The 15800-nt window shown below is 39.6% G+C and overlaps 1 protein-coding gene across 2 annotated transcripts in view; it reads right to left on the reverse strand.

Annotated features, from left to right (window-relative positions):
- Positions 1–284: 284 nt before the first annotated feature.
- Positions 285–15800, reverse strand: part of LOC131701727 (retinal guanylyl cyclase 2-like) — a 28463-nt gene continuing 12947 nt past the window's right edge. Inside the window, exons 10-20 of one of the 2 annotated variants that reach the window (XM_059001420.1) lie at positions 15171–15327; positions 14754–14903; positions 13881–14029; positions 13131–13294; positions 12239–12431; positions 11584–11758; positions 11229–11327; positions 10757–10851; positions 9207–9292; positions 8090–8178; positions 285–5624 (exon numbers count right to left, since the gene is read on the reverse strand). In XM_059001420.1, coding sequence (XP_058857403.1) covers positions 8091–8178; positions 9207–9292; positions 10757–10851; positions 11229–11327; positions 11584–11758; positions 12239–12431; positions 13131–13294; positions 13881–14029; positions 14754–14903; positions 15171–15327 — 1356 coding nt within the window. In that variant the 3' untranslated portion in view covers positions 285–5624; position 8090. The remainder of the gene's footprint in view (positions 5625–8089; positions 8179–9206; positions 9293–10756; positions 10852–11228; positions 11328–11583; positions 11759–12238; positions 12432–13130; positions 13295–13880; positions 14030–14753; positions 14904–15170; positions 15328–15800) is intronic. The other variant, XM_059001421.1, reaches the window with a different exon arrangement.

Here is a 15800-nt window from a genome sequence, read left to right on the forward strand (position 1 = left end):
CCTGTGAATGATAACATGATTAATCACACATCGTATCAGCCCCATATCACCTGGAATGATAGCAATATTGTGCCTAAAACATTCAGTTACCTTGCCATTGAAATTAGAGGCTATAATCCAGATCCATCGCAGCTGTGTCATTAAAATCATTGATCATTTCTAAACCAATTATAGGTGTTTGATGCAACTTTTTAAAATCTGCTTTATTGCTCATTGCTCATTTCTTTAGGCAGATATCTTTGTGGTTACATTAATAGCATATTCACTATATTGTGGATCACCACAAATATTGTGCAATATATGTATGTCAATATATTTCAGAACAGTACAGAATATAAATATATTACAAAATGGCAAATTCTGTATTATTTTGTCCCATGTATTCCACTATATTTCGCTATATAATTACAAAGTGATTATATATATAAGGTAAAGCTGTCAAAAGTATTGGCACAACTAATTAAATAAATACATATTATATAAAACTCTTAATATATTGTGTATCAAAAATACATCTGTATATTGTTTCTGTATTATTTGTCAGATAGTAACATGGAAGCACTGTCTATTAAAACAGTGAATTTTAATAACGCACTATTCGTTACTCTCATCCCACAGTCCCACATGTATTGCTGTCAATCTTTTTGTTTTCCAGACTTTATTTTCACCTTTTTTTCCTGCCAGAACTTAATATGAAAACAAAAATATTAAGAGCAGAACTACAGAACTACTGTAGAAATACGATTATGCTACTAAGGTAATGATTTTTATTAGGTTGTTGTTACAATATATTATCCCTGCATCCCCAAAGCTGCATGATAACACTTTCTTTTATTTTGTCAAATTCCAAAATGTGCATTTCTCCAAGGTGAATTTGCAGCTGCGATAGACCACACTATTCTGACAAAACCATCTACTATTATCTACTAGTATGTCGAAATGGAGCCCTCTTGTGTCAGGGCCTGTCAGTGTAGTGAGCTATTCAATCAACCATCAAGCTGTCTGTTAATGCCTATTACTTCTTGAAGGAGTGCTAACCAAGGATTTACGTTAAATCAGGATATGTAAATATTTAAAATACTTTCAATTGTGCAATAACCACAGGGCGCATGGAGTTTACAAGGAGTGCGAGTGAGTAAAGCCCAGGACAGAGCTGAGGATGGCATAGTAGCGATGGAAGCTGTGGTCTCCAAGCACACTCGATGGGTGCTCTAGTCCTGGCTGTTATAAGTGTATGGTCTTTCCTTGTTTTTAGGTCCTAGTTTAAGAATCAGTCAGGTGTTGCTTCTGGTGTTCAACATTCTACTTGTTTGCAAGGAACAAGGCTGACCCCTTGCACATTTAAAAGTGAGCAATCATTAGTCCAGATTCAACAAGACGTTTGCCCTGCAGAGCAAAAGGAACCGTTTTTGTGAAAGAAAAAGAAAAATATATATTTTCAGAGGAATTTTAACGTTTGCAGTAAAAAAAAAAAAAAATTATAAAAGCTATACATTACCCAGAACATGAATTCCAGAAAGTTTCATACTGTTTGTTTCAATTGTCTCAGAAAATCACCCTTTACCTTGCATTAATTTTCTCATAATAAAAGCATAGCAAAGTGTAATAATGCATAGTGAACTCATTGGAAAGCATAAGCAAGCATTGTAACACACAGAGAGGTATGGTAAAGCATATTGAAAACATGGCAAACTATGGTAAACTATGGTAAATGCATAATATAACTGTGGGAAAACTGCAAAACAACCATAAGGGGCATTAACAATATTGTCACTGACCCCCTTTTACTCCAAATATCTTTTGATTCTTTGCTTGCATTTCACTCTTCAATATGGAATATGCAGATATTTCAAATATAACGCTGCTGCTGCTTCCTGGTACCTGATCACTTCCTGTGTGGTTTAATGTCACTCCAATGGTCTAGCTGCAATCAGATCATGTGATCTACAGCAAAGGTGTCAGGATGCAGCAGTTTATCTATAGCGTATTTTAAACATTTGCATATCCTGAATGAACGTAAATAAACCAAGAACCAAACATCTCTACACAATAAAAAGGGGGGCAGTAACAATATAACAAATTAGAAGTAAGAAAATGATTTTGAAATCATTGATCAGCACTCTTTTAATGATACAGAACTAGTTACAAGCCACTCTGGGCACCACTTTGAATCTTCTGAGCAGTTTGTCATTGGTTTTGTGTTCACAAAGTTTGGAACTGTTACAGAATGCCCTGCAGTGTAGGAAATGCATTACTGTACCTTTGCTGTATCCTGTACCCTGTATTGCAGCTAAACACTGTATTTACGCCCCAGAGTGAAAGTTGAGAAATGTGTGCCCCAGGTGATTTATATCCCACGACGTGGGAACAAAAATATCAGAACAATTGGGATTAATTTGAGAACTATATTGCTGCCATACAAACATACAGCAAAGGTAAAGAAACACACTTTGTGTGACGCTGCAGGGTGGACTGTAACACTTTCTATTAATAAAACACATTTTCATCATAATGGTTTACACTGTTGCTGGCTAGAACAGTTTCATCAATATCAAACTTTATCTTATGAGTTACAGTTCTTTGAATAGGGCCAATTACAGCTATATTTACCCTCTCACCAAAATGACACACGTTGCACAATGGCATAAAGACCTTGATAAATGTTACGTTTAATAAAGATTTGTGTTTGTTTAATATATATAAAGCCTCACTGTGTACATGAAGGGATACAAGCCGCTAACCCTGCTCAGGTTTACCCAGTGATTACATTGGTGCTGCAACCATTTAGCAGCTTTTGAAAAGTACCAAATAACTGCAGACAGCATAGTTGTGTCCTTCATGGATTATGGCCATTCTGACTCCATACCTATTTGGTTGTAGCTGGTGTATTGTACATATGAGTTGTTTGTTTAGTTTTTAACTCTGTACAGCGCTCTGGGATGCCATGGTGTGAAGGGAGCTATATAACAATGACGTTGTATTGTATTGTATTTGGTACGTTTTAAAAGCTGATACAAAGAAATCAATGCAATAATTACAATTGAATCCTAGATCATTAGATGAACCTGCACACATTTATACCACTGTAACCATTTTCACAAAGTATACCAAGATTCAATAAGAAAAACTTGCATTGTGTTGGAAAAACCCTAAATTTCTTTATTATGTGATCCAAATCCTTGGCATAATTAATCATTTTCCAGCAAGTTGGAAAAATGACAAAAAATTAATCAAAACAGAGCGTGTTTGAGTTGTACTAATTATGACCTACTGCACATGATTTAGTAGTGCAGGTGAAATGAAGTGCATGTCATCGCATGGATATCCCAGTCATCCCAGACAGCATTGGAAGTTGCATCACAGCATCTTTCCACGGTTCATATTAATCCATCTCTGTTGCCGGATCAGTTTGGGATAATTTTAATCTTGTTAAGGGTGACCTCACTGTCCGTGTCCTTCTTAAGTGATCCACGGTACAGATAATCCAGGGAGTATTGGGGTCACTGTGTACGTCACCTCTCCTCCAGGGGCTGCTGTTGTCTTCTGATATTCTGTACCGGACGAGAAACGGTGGACATTCCTTTGTATAACTCTGCATTATATGTGCCTGTATGAAAGTGGTTCCTTGAAAACATGCATGTAAAAGTTGCTTTATATGATGCAGGGCAATCATGGGCTGCAAGGATGTTTTGTTTTCTACATGATGAGTCTTCTAGTAGCAATATTAGGGTGGAAATCTTCAGCAAAGACTCTAGATCGGCCCGTAGAGACAGAGAGAGAGAGTCATCTCTTTTGTTCCAAGTGAAGCATCATTTGTATTGTCTTGGATATGGAAGCACCTGCCAATCGAACACCTACTGCCAGCCCTTCACTACCCCTTATTGAAGTTTCCCATAGTAAAAGCATAGCAAAGTGTAATAAAGCACAGTGAAAGCATGGTAAAGCAGAGGTAAGCATTGTAAAGACCAGAGGTATGGTAAAGCATATTAGAAAACATGGCAAAGCAAGAAAACTATGGTAAGTTCATAGCATAACCACTACTATACAAATTTACTGTGTCAAACTTTTATAACGGGTAACAGAGAGATTCACTTTTATATATCACCAAATGCAATCTACGTGCCAGAGACCTGTTTAATTTTTTTTTTATTCTGCTTTATATTACTTTGCAATGGCCCATTTTATTCATGTATATTATCGATTACCATATATTACAATGTAACATGCAATATACTGTGAAATAAATGTATGTGACATAGTGTCTGATATTAGGCACATATCATATGCCTAATTCATATAAACACCTTCATATAAATCAAACTTACATTCATTCTACACTATAAGTGATTTTACAGTTTTCACAGAGCATCACAAATGATACAGGAGCTATTGATAAAAAGTGGGCTATATGTAACAGTCACTTGAATTAATAGTGTCTTGAGGTTTAGCAATGGAACTGTGCCTCCCGAATGTTCACTCTTGCTGAAGCAGGTCTGTTTGCTTTCAAGGGCAGTCTGTTGGGAAGAAAAAACAGAAGTCCCCCCCCTAGCAGATTCTGAATGACAGGTTTGATCCTCGTTGCGCTTAGCATGGGCTATTTTTAACACCACATTCGACTGTATTTATCAGGGTGCTGTCTAAAAAAAACCTGTAAGCCCCTAACGGCCGACAATACCTCAGCTCATTACAAGAGAGAAGAGCAGTTATGAACTGGGGAATGGACAACTCCAACACACAAAGTGTCTCTATATTTACAAGTCACACACAGTACTGCTGCGGATAAAACATTTTAAAAGTGAAGCGGAGGATGACATCCGTCACGTTGCGTGTTCTGTACCTGTCTTACAATGCTTGTTTCTCCAGTTTTTACAATGTGTTGCCATTAATACACTACACTACAGCACCCACTATGAGTGAGGTGGGGGTAGACCTGTAATCTTCTTGCTCATCCTTTGGGGTCTAGATTCGCCAGGTTTCACTGCTACCCCTTAAATAAAAAGATATACCCGTTAGATCTGAGACTAAGCAAGGTTGGGCCTGGTTAGTATTGTCCTTGGATGGGAGGACTCCATGGAAAATAAGGTGTTGCAGAAAGTGATGGTAGTCTAAGTAGGGGGCGTCTCTTTACTGTAGACCCCTGATGGTGTAATAGAGACCATTCTTCACTTGAGATGTTGAATTGTCAATGCTTCCTTATTCTCATTTTACTTACATTCTATAATTCTTTGGTAAAGTCAGCGTATTGCCGCGACACATGCAAATCAGCGACAGGGAAGTGATGTTCGAGCTATGAAAGCAGTCGAAGGCTTGTTGTAAATGCTGTTGTCTTCCTTGGTAGGCTTTGCATAGCAGAACAGCATTCAGAATCAAAGACAGCTAAAAGCAAGATGCTGCTGCTAACCCTGTTCCCCTCCAGACAGTCCTCTTTAATGTTACTGGGCGGTTGGAGATCGTCCATCCCTCACCAGGCTGGGCGTGTGACAGTTTGTTACAGTGCAACGGTCCTCAGTGGTGGCACATGCTGACGGGACCCTCTTTAGATTGTAGGAGCTACCTGGCGAACGTGACTTATCTTCTTTACTGCATTTTTAAGCAACTGTTTGTAGTCCTTCGCCATCTCAGGTCTGAAATAAATGAAATCAAACGTCAACACGGAAACTGCAAGCCCTATCAGAAACTTACTGGGTCTCAACAGTTTATACTGGCTCAAGGGACTTCATACTGGTTGAAGGATCTTTAATCCAGGTGCTGTAAACCAGTTCACCTGTTCTACAGCACAACTGAGAAATTACACAGTTACATCATAAATAAATCTTGATAGCCAATGATGGAAACGGCATTATAAACTAACCAAAACTACTTTCAGCTGTTGCAGTTTTTTTTTATAAATCTACTGAATTCTGTTTTTACTGTAGTAGAAAAACATTCACTATCCCATTACTAAACTGCAGTCCAAACAGTCAAACCCTGTGGTGTGTGTGTGTCTTACCTGCAGCCTTACTTATGCCTCCACAAGCAAGACTGTGGATAAGAGTACCACCCACTCTCTAAACTGAGGTTTCTGTTGGCCTGTTGCTTTTTACTGTACAGGCAAGTTCCATTTTATATTTTAAATGTGCAGGACATGTGGCCACTGCAATATTTTAAAATCTGACAAAAACCCATATACATGCAGGAATATTCTGACCTGACACAAGGTTGCAGTAACATGTTACAGTGCATGAACTCTGACAGTCTGATACTCCTCGTTTTATATTAACAAAGTTAGTACACTGAAGGGGAAGACGTGCTTCTTTACAGTTATGTTGCCTTGCTGTTAATAAACATGTTTTAAAGAAACTCTCTTTCATTTAACAGCATCTCTGGCTGGTCAGCGCCCGTCTCGCTCCATCGTGCTAGGTTTTGGTGGTTTCGTTCAGAAGCCAGGTGATGTAATGAAGTGAGGCTCACCTCTTATGAATGACACCCTCTAACAGTTTTCAGTGGCAAATTCATTTGTGTTGCGCGGTCTTTTTCTTTTGAATGTAAGTGAAATTATGAAAACAGACATTTCATGCCATTCATAAAACGTTAAGTCTCCAAAAGTGGTTCATATGACTAAATCCAATATACTAAACTTAAAGCTTTGTGAAAAAACGTGGTTTTTCAGTGGAAAATAGTTTGAAACCTTGCATGTTTACAAGTTAGTAGCTAAACATTTACCCCTTATAAAAGTTTTCTTAAGTAACTATGTGTAGTTCGTGTGTACCTTACTATAAGCATCGTGAAAGCATGGTAAAGCACAGAGAAATGGCAAGCATCTCAACGATCTTGGCAAAAGCATAAGCAAAGGGAACTGCAAATTTACCATGGATGTTAGGCCCCTTAAGTGAAAGTATATATATTAATAGTTCTGAGCAGTTACCTCTTAAATTGGAAGTTGGGATTGCCTACCTGAAGTGGGTGTGGTCACATTGTGAATACACAACTTCTGTTTTGTTGTCCCTGCCCTCTTTTGTTGTGTTCACACCCACTCATGTTTTTCCACCTATTTTTAAAAAAATGTGATGCCACCCATTTCCAAAGCTGAACCCTGCATCTCTCTATTATACAATTTGACTGGGGTATCCCATAGTAAAAGCATAGCAAGGTGTACTAAATCATGGTGAAAGCAAGCTAAGCACATCAGCATGGTAAAAATGCAAAAAGACCATTGTAAACTTTTATACATTGTATTATATGTTTTTTTTTAACTGGAGCAAAACTTTGAGTATCTGTCAAAAACATTGCTCTGGTTAAATACAGGTCTCCTGGTCAGATTAAAGGCATAACTATCCACAGCTCTGATTGGTGGAAGGGTTCTATGAAACACATTCTCTTGAGTGACGTCTCTGTTCACTGCCTGCTTTCCAGGCTAAGAAAGAGCAGCGACACAGGAGTGACTGTCCAGTGAAAACGTGTCAGTTACAGAGGTCCTTTTCCCATTTTTCACTAACAAAGAGAAGAATTGGTGAAAAGAGATGTCACAGGATAGTCACCCCCACCGGTAATACAGCAGAGGACTAGTGACACCAACACCTCCTCACAAAGCTTTTAAAGTCTGTTATGATGCAATAAACTTCATTTAAACGGCCAAATACAGAGAATTGCTTCCCGAATATCAATCTCCGCGTCTGCTTAGCGAGCAAATTATTCTAGGAGCCCCACTATGTAGGAAATAATGACAGATTATTTGGTTAGTAGAATTGGGCATACAATAGCAACATACATTCAGTTTGCTGGTTTACTGTAAGGCATTGCTGTAGACTCCTGAAAATAAGAATTCCTGATTATTGCAGGTCCTTTGAAATTCCTGTCAATGAGAGCTGGCTGCACTTTCAAAATAAAAATGTGTTTTGTTATTTCCCCAGTATACCTACACATTTCTATAGGAACAACTGGACTATGTTCATGCACAGTAGTTGTGTGACTGATGGTAATGGTAAAATAATTCCTTTCCATGATTACAAAGGTACACGCGAACTAGAAATGCAGGGAGGGGGACCGACAAAACCATGACATCACTAGACCCAAATACGTAATGTTATACATTTTCCATGCATAACATTACCTCAGTTATTCTTCTGTGCAAGCTGCATTTCTGCTTTCCGTCGCTTGGACGCAGTTATTTCCTCCATCTGCAAGCCATGAGCCATTTGCCTGCAAACAACATTAAAGAAGCACCATAATATTCTACAAATGGGCATTCCAACTGAAAGCATTGAGAACGGGGCTGGAACATGATTCTCAGGTTCCTTGGCGGTATGTGGAGGAGGCGTTGGTGCTGCCTCACGGGCTACAAGACCTCCTTTTCACTGGCAATATTGCTTTAAAATGGGGCCCTATTACAGCTAACTCATTAAGGACATAGAATAGCATTGACAAATCCATGGGTGGCCCTTATAAGTTTTATAAAACCTTTTCAGTTTGGAACAACTGCCATTTTAACCCTCTGTTTATCCAGCCTGGTCATCTACAGGCATTTTTACTTTTGGTGGCATCTTTGGTGATGGAGGACCTTGAGGAGACCTACTCCCTTCCCTGCTCCCTTCCCATACAGACGCTTCCATATGAAAATGCATGTAACATCTGTAAACTTGGCACATCTGGCACCAGTATGCATATGTTCTGGGACTGTCCCGTCATTGCCACTTTTTGGAGCTATGTAGCTTCAGTGTTTCTAAATTGACTGGTTTGCAGTTAATAGCTGAACCTTGCTTATTTTTACTTACTGATGACTCACTGGTTAATCTCTTTGATTCAGTGTAGAGCTAACAGCTTATAAAAAGTCAATTTTGCACCTTTGGATATCACCAGATAAAACTCTGGCCCGCTCTTGGCTCTGCATGTTTAGGGATATGATTCATTCAGAGGGGACCACAGCCAGACTGAATGGAGCGAGACTAGCTAGGGTAGAGGTGTGGAGTTTAGTCTCTGCTGCCCTGGCTGACCTTTTCATGGCATGACTGGTTTATATCATTTCCTCTTTTATTATTTATGTATGTAGTCACTGTGCGCAAGTTCTGATTTCTCTGTATATAGTTTTGTACATCTGTATGATTCCGAATGTGTTCTGGGTGTTCTCAAATAAAAACAATTGATCACAAAAAAAGAAACACTGTAAACAAAGAAAATACATAGAGGTAGTCACAAGTGGCATCTAAAGATGTGTTCATCAGTCTGCTTACTTTGATTTGATCACTGGAGGAATGGGCAGTGGTTTGCTGAACCCCTCCTTCCCAATCAGCCAGTAAGTCTCCTCCACGCCTTTGCCCTGTAGAATAACACAAACCGGACATCAGGAGTGTTAATAGTTGAATAGTTGAAATGTATAAAATATTAGCCTGGTGTTAAACGGTAAGAATTCTGACAACATTTTTTAAAACTGTATCCTGCACTGCACCTTAAAGAGTAAGTAGCGGGGTTCTGAAAAATTTATAGCGTTACACGTCCCCACCTGTGGCTACAACTGTTTGAATAACGCACCGGTAATTTTTCTTTCCATTGTTAACATCCTAACAACCTTTTTACACATATAACTTTAAAGTTTGTTTCAAAGCTATTTTCAAAACGGCTGCTCTAGTGCACTGGGGTTTGAAATCTGTCCTCTAAATCAGTGCAGGAAGAGCGATTTAAAAACAAACAAAAAACAAGTTCTCTGGCTTTTCTGTTGTGTACCCCATCATGGATCATTATTGCTGTGCTACCTGTTTGACAAAGTGGGCGATAATCCTTACACTATCAGTGCACTAGAGCAGACATTTTGAAAAGAGCTTTGAAACAGACTTGAAAGTTATAAGTGCAAAAAGTATGTTAACAATGAAGTGAAAAATGACAGCTACCTTATTTAAGCACTTGTAGCAACACGTGGGGACGTGCAACACTATATTTTTCAGAACCCCGCTACTTACTCTTTAAGGTAAGGTAGGCCCAGATTAGTGGTAATCACAGCCGTTTAAATTCACCAGGAAATTATAGAAAATTTGAACAGCTACAAATCCTTAGAATGTCCCGAGTCAATCGCTATCCTTAACTGCCATTTTAAACAGTGGAAAAAACTAACCATAAAGTACTTATGTGACCCTAAGAAAACCAAATTGTAAGAATGAACGGAACACGTTTTTTGTTTTTAAATGAACGTTGTCTTTAGAACACAAACACATCCAAATAGCTTAATAAAAAATACCTCCAAAATACTGGTCATATTTTCAGGCTAAGCTCAAGCGGAACACTTTAAGATAACCATAGGACTGGTAGTATGTGTGCAACAGAGCCTATGTCTGTACAAAGAGGACACCCTACTGGCCATATAAAAAACAGTCAAATCATTATTAAAAAACACCTTTTTAGAAGGACCACCAATTTATAGTTTGGGGCTGCACATGGTAGCCGTAATCTGCAATAGCAGGATGACCTTAAAAATTAAGATCTATTAGCATAAAAGTCAATGGAAGCAAATTAGGACTGTACAAATATGGCCTTAATTGCAGGGTGTACCAAGGTGATCATTAATCAAGGTGTCACTGTAATGCATAACACAATGATACATTCTAAGATAACCATGTGGTAGTGATTTGGCATGTCACTACCTGGAATCCTGTGCTCAATTAGTTATGTTACTCACACTGAATGATTCTAGTTAGATTTCACAATTAAGATTCCAGGGAGTAACCTCTGCATGGAGCTGGTGTGTTTCTAATGAATGCTGTCTAAAGAAACCGCAGAAAGTGACACATACCTCCAGTTCTGTTCTTCCTCTTAGCTCTACCTTATATCCTTCTTTTAAGCCCACTAGAATTTTAACAGTACTGCTACTGACATGAATGCGGTAGGCTGTAAAACAGAAGGAGGTGGACAGGAACATTGTGTTGGTTATACATTCATATGTACTGTTTATAGCCCTGAAAAAATGGGAAAACTGGAAACTGGAAAGCAGTTGATACATTTATACTAAGCAGTTTTCACAGTGCAGTAATGTTTGTGGATGCTTTCCAGTGTCATACCCATTTTAATTGAACAGTTTGGGTATCTGTGTGCAAAACAGCTTAATCCCTCCCAAGTGTACCACATAGCAAGATAGTAAATAGATTTCTATAAGCTTGTGTGGGACCAGATATCATTTTTTTTTTTTAAAGTGCACATTTGAGATCTACATATCTACACATGGAAGTCCACAGCCCGTAGCTACACCCCCTGAGAGAGTTACTCACGCATCCCTGTGGCCTCCATGCGTGAGGCTGTATTCACCGTGCCTCCAAACAGACAGTACCGTGGCATAGTGAGGCCTACCACTCCTGCAACCACAGGCCCTGAAAAACAGCAGAGAAATACTGTGCCCAGGGACCAACATATAATATCCCCAGTGCCAAGACTGCCAAAGAGACCTTGAATTATATTATACAGTTATGTAAAACGAAACCTGATTACTGGAACACTATAAAGAATCACTAGTTTAAACATCTGTTCATTGGTTTCACTAACAATTAATAATGGGCAAAGTCAACATGTTGCATGTTTTCAGGCTGTTTCAGATGCCACTCCTGTCTGGACTGCTGTGTTTCTTACCTGAGTGCAGTCCGATTCGGATCCGGACCGGTACGTCTGGCATGTGTCTCATCTTGAAGGTCCCCACGGCGCTGAGGATGTCCAGAGACATGTTGGCGATCTCTGCTGTGTGACGGTTTCCATTGCACTTGGGCAGGCCGGACGCCACCATGTAGGCATCTCCTATAGTCTCCACCTGCGTCGGGAAAAGACAGAATGTTTTTCACCCTTCAGACGGCTGGCTCAGGCGCGGGAAACCCGTCACAATGTGGTTCAGAGTAAGGAACAGGTCGAGCTCCAGCCGTGTGATATCTTCAGTGCTTACGACACTGCTCTCTTCTGCCGGGGATTTCCGTGCAGAGGCTTTGGTTTTCTGAGGAAAGGGTTTGCAGGAGGCAAAAGCTCTATGGAGCGCATTACAGTGTTCTGTTGTGCAAACATGATCAGAAAGAGCAAGAGCCCTCGCTGTTTCCCCAAAGATCACTTGAAGCTGCCCGTGATCTACAGGAACTCTGGTGAAGCCTGGATAACGAGTTCATTGTTACAGGAGTGGCAGAAGAATTGGAACATGGAGCTGCACCCACAAGACTGTCACAGCAGGGAATTTATTTAGCATTTTTATTTTCGTTTAAACCATTACAGCGTTACTGAAAAGGTATGTGGAAGGGAACTTCACCTTATAAACATCATGGTTCTCTATTATAGCATCAAATATTGTGTAGAGGTCGTTCAGAAGGTCCACCACCTCAATGGGCTCGCTCATCGCCGATATCGTGGTGAACCCGACGATGTCGCTGAAATACAAGGTGACCTCTTCGAAATGCTCTGGTTCTACAGTGCAGCCCATCTTCAGGGCCTCTGCCACAGACCTGGAACAGAAATCAGGGGTTTATCTAAACTCAGTGTAGGAGAGACAAAGTAAGTCACTCTGCACAATTTGTATTGTGATTACAGCCATGGTTGTATTAATTTTTTTCTTCATCAAGTAAATTAAGGTTATCAAAGTAGTTAGTTTATAATTCTAAAGTTATCCATTGACTGCCATGTGTATTGGATCTTTATAAACCCAAAAAACTGGAGTCTACCAGTAGCGACATGTAATAATAGTCTTTGTAGAAGTCTATCCCACTGATATCTTTCAACGGTAAATGGACAACAATTGGGGTATGGTACAACAGTGAAAGAACTTGATTGATTATTACAATCAATCATTTAAAAAGCAGACTTTATAGTATTATAATTCTGGTATCTTTGCACATAGTTTTGTCATCTGTTTGTATGTATCTGAAAATATTACCGGTATGTTAAAATAAATTCTTCATGGAAAAAACGACAACCTATTCAGTGGTTCAGTCAGTAATCAAACACTCTGCGGGGTAAAATGGGCAATAACTGCCCCTCAAGCTAGTGCCACAAGCCAGCACAGGTTGGGAATTATTTGTAAGGGGAAGGGATTTTATGTTTTGTTGCTGCAAAATCAAAGCAGGGTGCTTTGTTACAAAAACAAAAAGTAATAAAATTATGAATAATCTATGAAGGAAGCAGACTTCGACCAGACTCCTACTCACGGAGGTAGCATCTGTGTGAGCAGCTTCTCTGTCTTCTGCTTCTCTATCTCCAGCTCCTCTGTCCGCTCTCGTATCAGGTCCTCCAGGTTGCTAGAGTACTGCTCCAGCATTCGCAGCATTGAGTCGATGATGTTCGTCTTCTTTCCCTTGTTAATGTTCTTAAACTAAAATAAAAGTGGAAAAGGTAAGCCCAAAGTATGGAAAACAAGTCTAGGGAGGTTATGGAATAAGGTAAATTCAGAACGTCACGTGTTAGTGTTGCGCGTTTATAATACATTTAAAAATAAAATGTTGTCCAATTTTGTCCAAACCAGTTGAATTTTAGTCAATCACAATTTCAGTGCTTCAAACGAATATCAACTAGGAGCAGGAGCAACTTTTGATTCAGGTACTTGTTTCTAAAGGACTGTATTAGGAATAAGTACATTAACGGAATACTCCCATATTGTACCAGTAAAATAAGAACTTGAATATTATTTACTCTAAACTACGAGGGCAAAGTTATTTATGGTGTTCAACAAACTTTATCAGTAAAAAGACCACCTCACCAAAGTCATCTGACATTTGTTGGCTGAAGGACTAAATTACAGTCAAGCCGTTCTCATTAAAATTGTTTTTCACACATGGTATATACAATAAAGTACTGTACACTGGAGGAATAAATGAACACTGTCAAAATAAAGTCATTTTCATATATCAAAACAGGCCCTGGACAACAGTGCTTCTTTATGAATGCCCCTGAGCAGAGACCTGGTTGAATATCTCTTCGAAGGTGGGTCGTCTGTCTGGCTGCTCGTTCCAGCACTGTTTCATCAGCTGGATGCACTCCATGGGGGCGTGGTCTGGAGACACGAGGGGCCGGCACAAAGGAGGGGGCTTCTTCAGCCTCACAATGATATCTGAAGAGGCCCAAACAACATGAGAAAACAAAAGAAAAGCAATTAGAAAACTGCCCGAACACAGCAGGTAGCAACACTGGGCAAAGAGCACATCCCATGAACTAAGAAAAGAAAAAAGATGAATGCTTATAAACACACCCACACAATGTTCCTGAGTGCTTATAAACACACCCACACGATGTTCCTGAGTGCTTATAAACGCACCCACACGATGTTCCTGAGTGCTTATAAACACACCCACACGATGTTCGAATGCTTATAAACACACCCACATGATATTCATGAGTGCTTATAAACACACCCACACGATGTTCCTGTGCTTATAAACACACCCACACGATGTTCCTGAGTGCATATAAACACACCCACACGATGTTCCTGTGCTTATAAACACACCCACACAATGTTCCTGAGTGCTTATAAACACACCCACACGATGTTCCTGTGCTTATAAACACACCCACACAATGTTCAAATGCTTATAAACACATCCACACGATGTTCCTGGGTGCTTATAAACACACCCACACGATGTTCAAATGCTTATAAACACACCCACATGATATTCATGAGTGCTTATAAACACACCCACACGATGTTCCTGAGTGCTTATAAACACACCCACACGATGTTCCTGAGTGCTTATAAACACACCCACACAATGTTCCTGAGTGCTTATAACAGTTTCCAGGTTTTTTCCCAGAAGGTAGAAGACATACTGTACCCTCTGCTGACTGCTCCAGCATGCAGTATGGTGGGCCCCTCATCACCACTTCCTGCATAATGATGGCAAAACTGTACACATCCCCCTTGGAAGAGCTGTTCAGCGTTGCATGAGGCAGCCGAAGGATTTCTGGGGCTGTCCAAAATAACTCTGAAATGGAGACAAGGGCAACGTAGAAATAGACTGTATACATGTTATTCAGTTATATAAGGAAGACATTGTGGCAGCCATTTTAAGTCACAGATCAAAGTTAAGGGTGCCTTTACATTTTCATAACACTGAAAAAATGAATTTGCCTGCTGAAAAAGCAGGTATAATACTGGCAGTGGATTTGCAATGATAGCAGCCCTCGTCACAGGGATGCTTATTAATACAACTATTATCATGGTATTGAGGTTACATGGGGCTAAGCACTACCTTCTGCAGCAGGTTCTTTATATGGGAACTTCTGAGACTCTAGCACCTCATTGTATCCATAGTCAGTTATTTTCAGTACAAATCGCCCGTCTACCACACAGTTCCGGGATTTCAGCCTCCCGTGGATGAAGTCCCGATGGTGAAAATACTTCATACCCTGTAGACAGAAAAGCATTTTGTTTATATATACAGTAAAAAAGGTAACACTCCCCCGGGTTTACATGTGTGGCTTTGCCCAAACACACGTGTTATTGAGGATAATCTACATGTTTGCCACTTCTATATTTCTGTCAGCGTATGTGTTTTATCTGCTCACATTTCCACCTTCACTGAATTGGAACAACAGCAATACTCTAGTGTCTATCAATGTTTTTTTTTTATTGATTGGCTAAAATATACGGTACATTTAAATCATTTTACAGTTACGTCTTGAGACCCCACAACTCCATACTAAAAAACATCTAAATGTTGTACCAGTCTAAACTGCATATTATTGTATCGCGGACTCCCCCTACCTTGAATTTTTCCCCTTGTTTTTCTACCCAAATTGGAATTTCCTCACCGCTGCCACCCACTTTCCAATCAGTAGAACTGGAGATCAATCAGCTTTCAATTTAATTTCTTACACCT

Source organism: Acipenser ruthenus, chromosome 26 (assembly GCF_902713425.1).
Source record: "Acipenser ruthenus chromosome 26, fAciRut3.2 maternal haplotype, whole genome shotgun sequence".
Lineage (NCBI taxonomy): Eukaryota > Metazoa > Chordata > Actinopteri > Acipenseriformes > Acipenseridae > Acipenser > Acipenser ruthenus.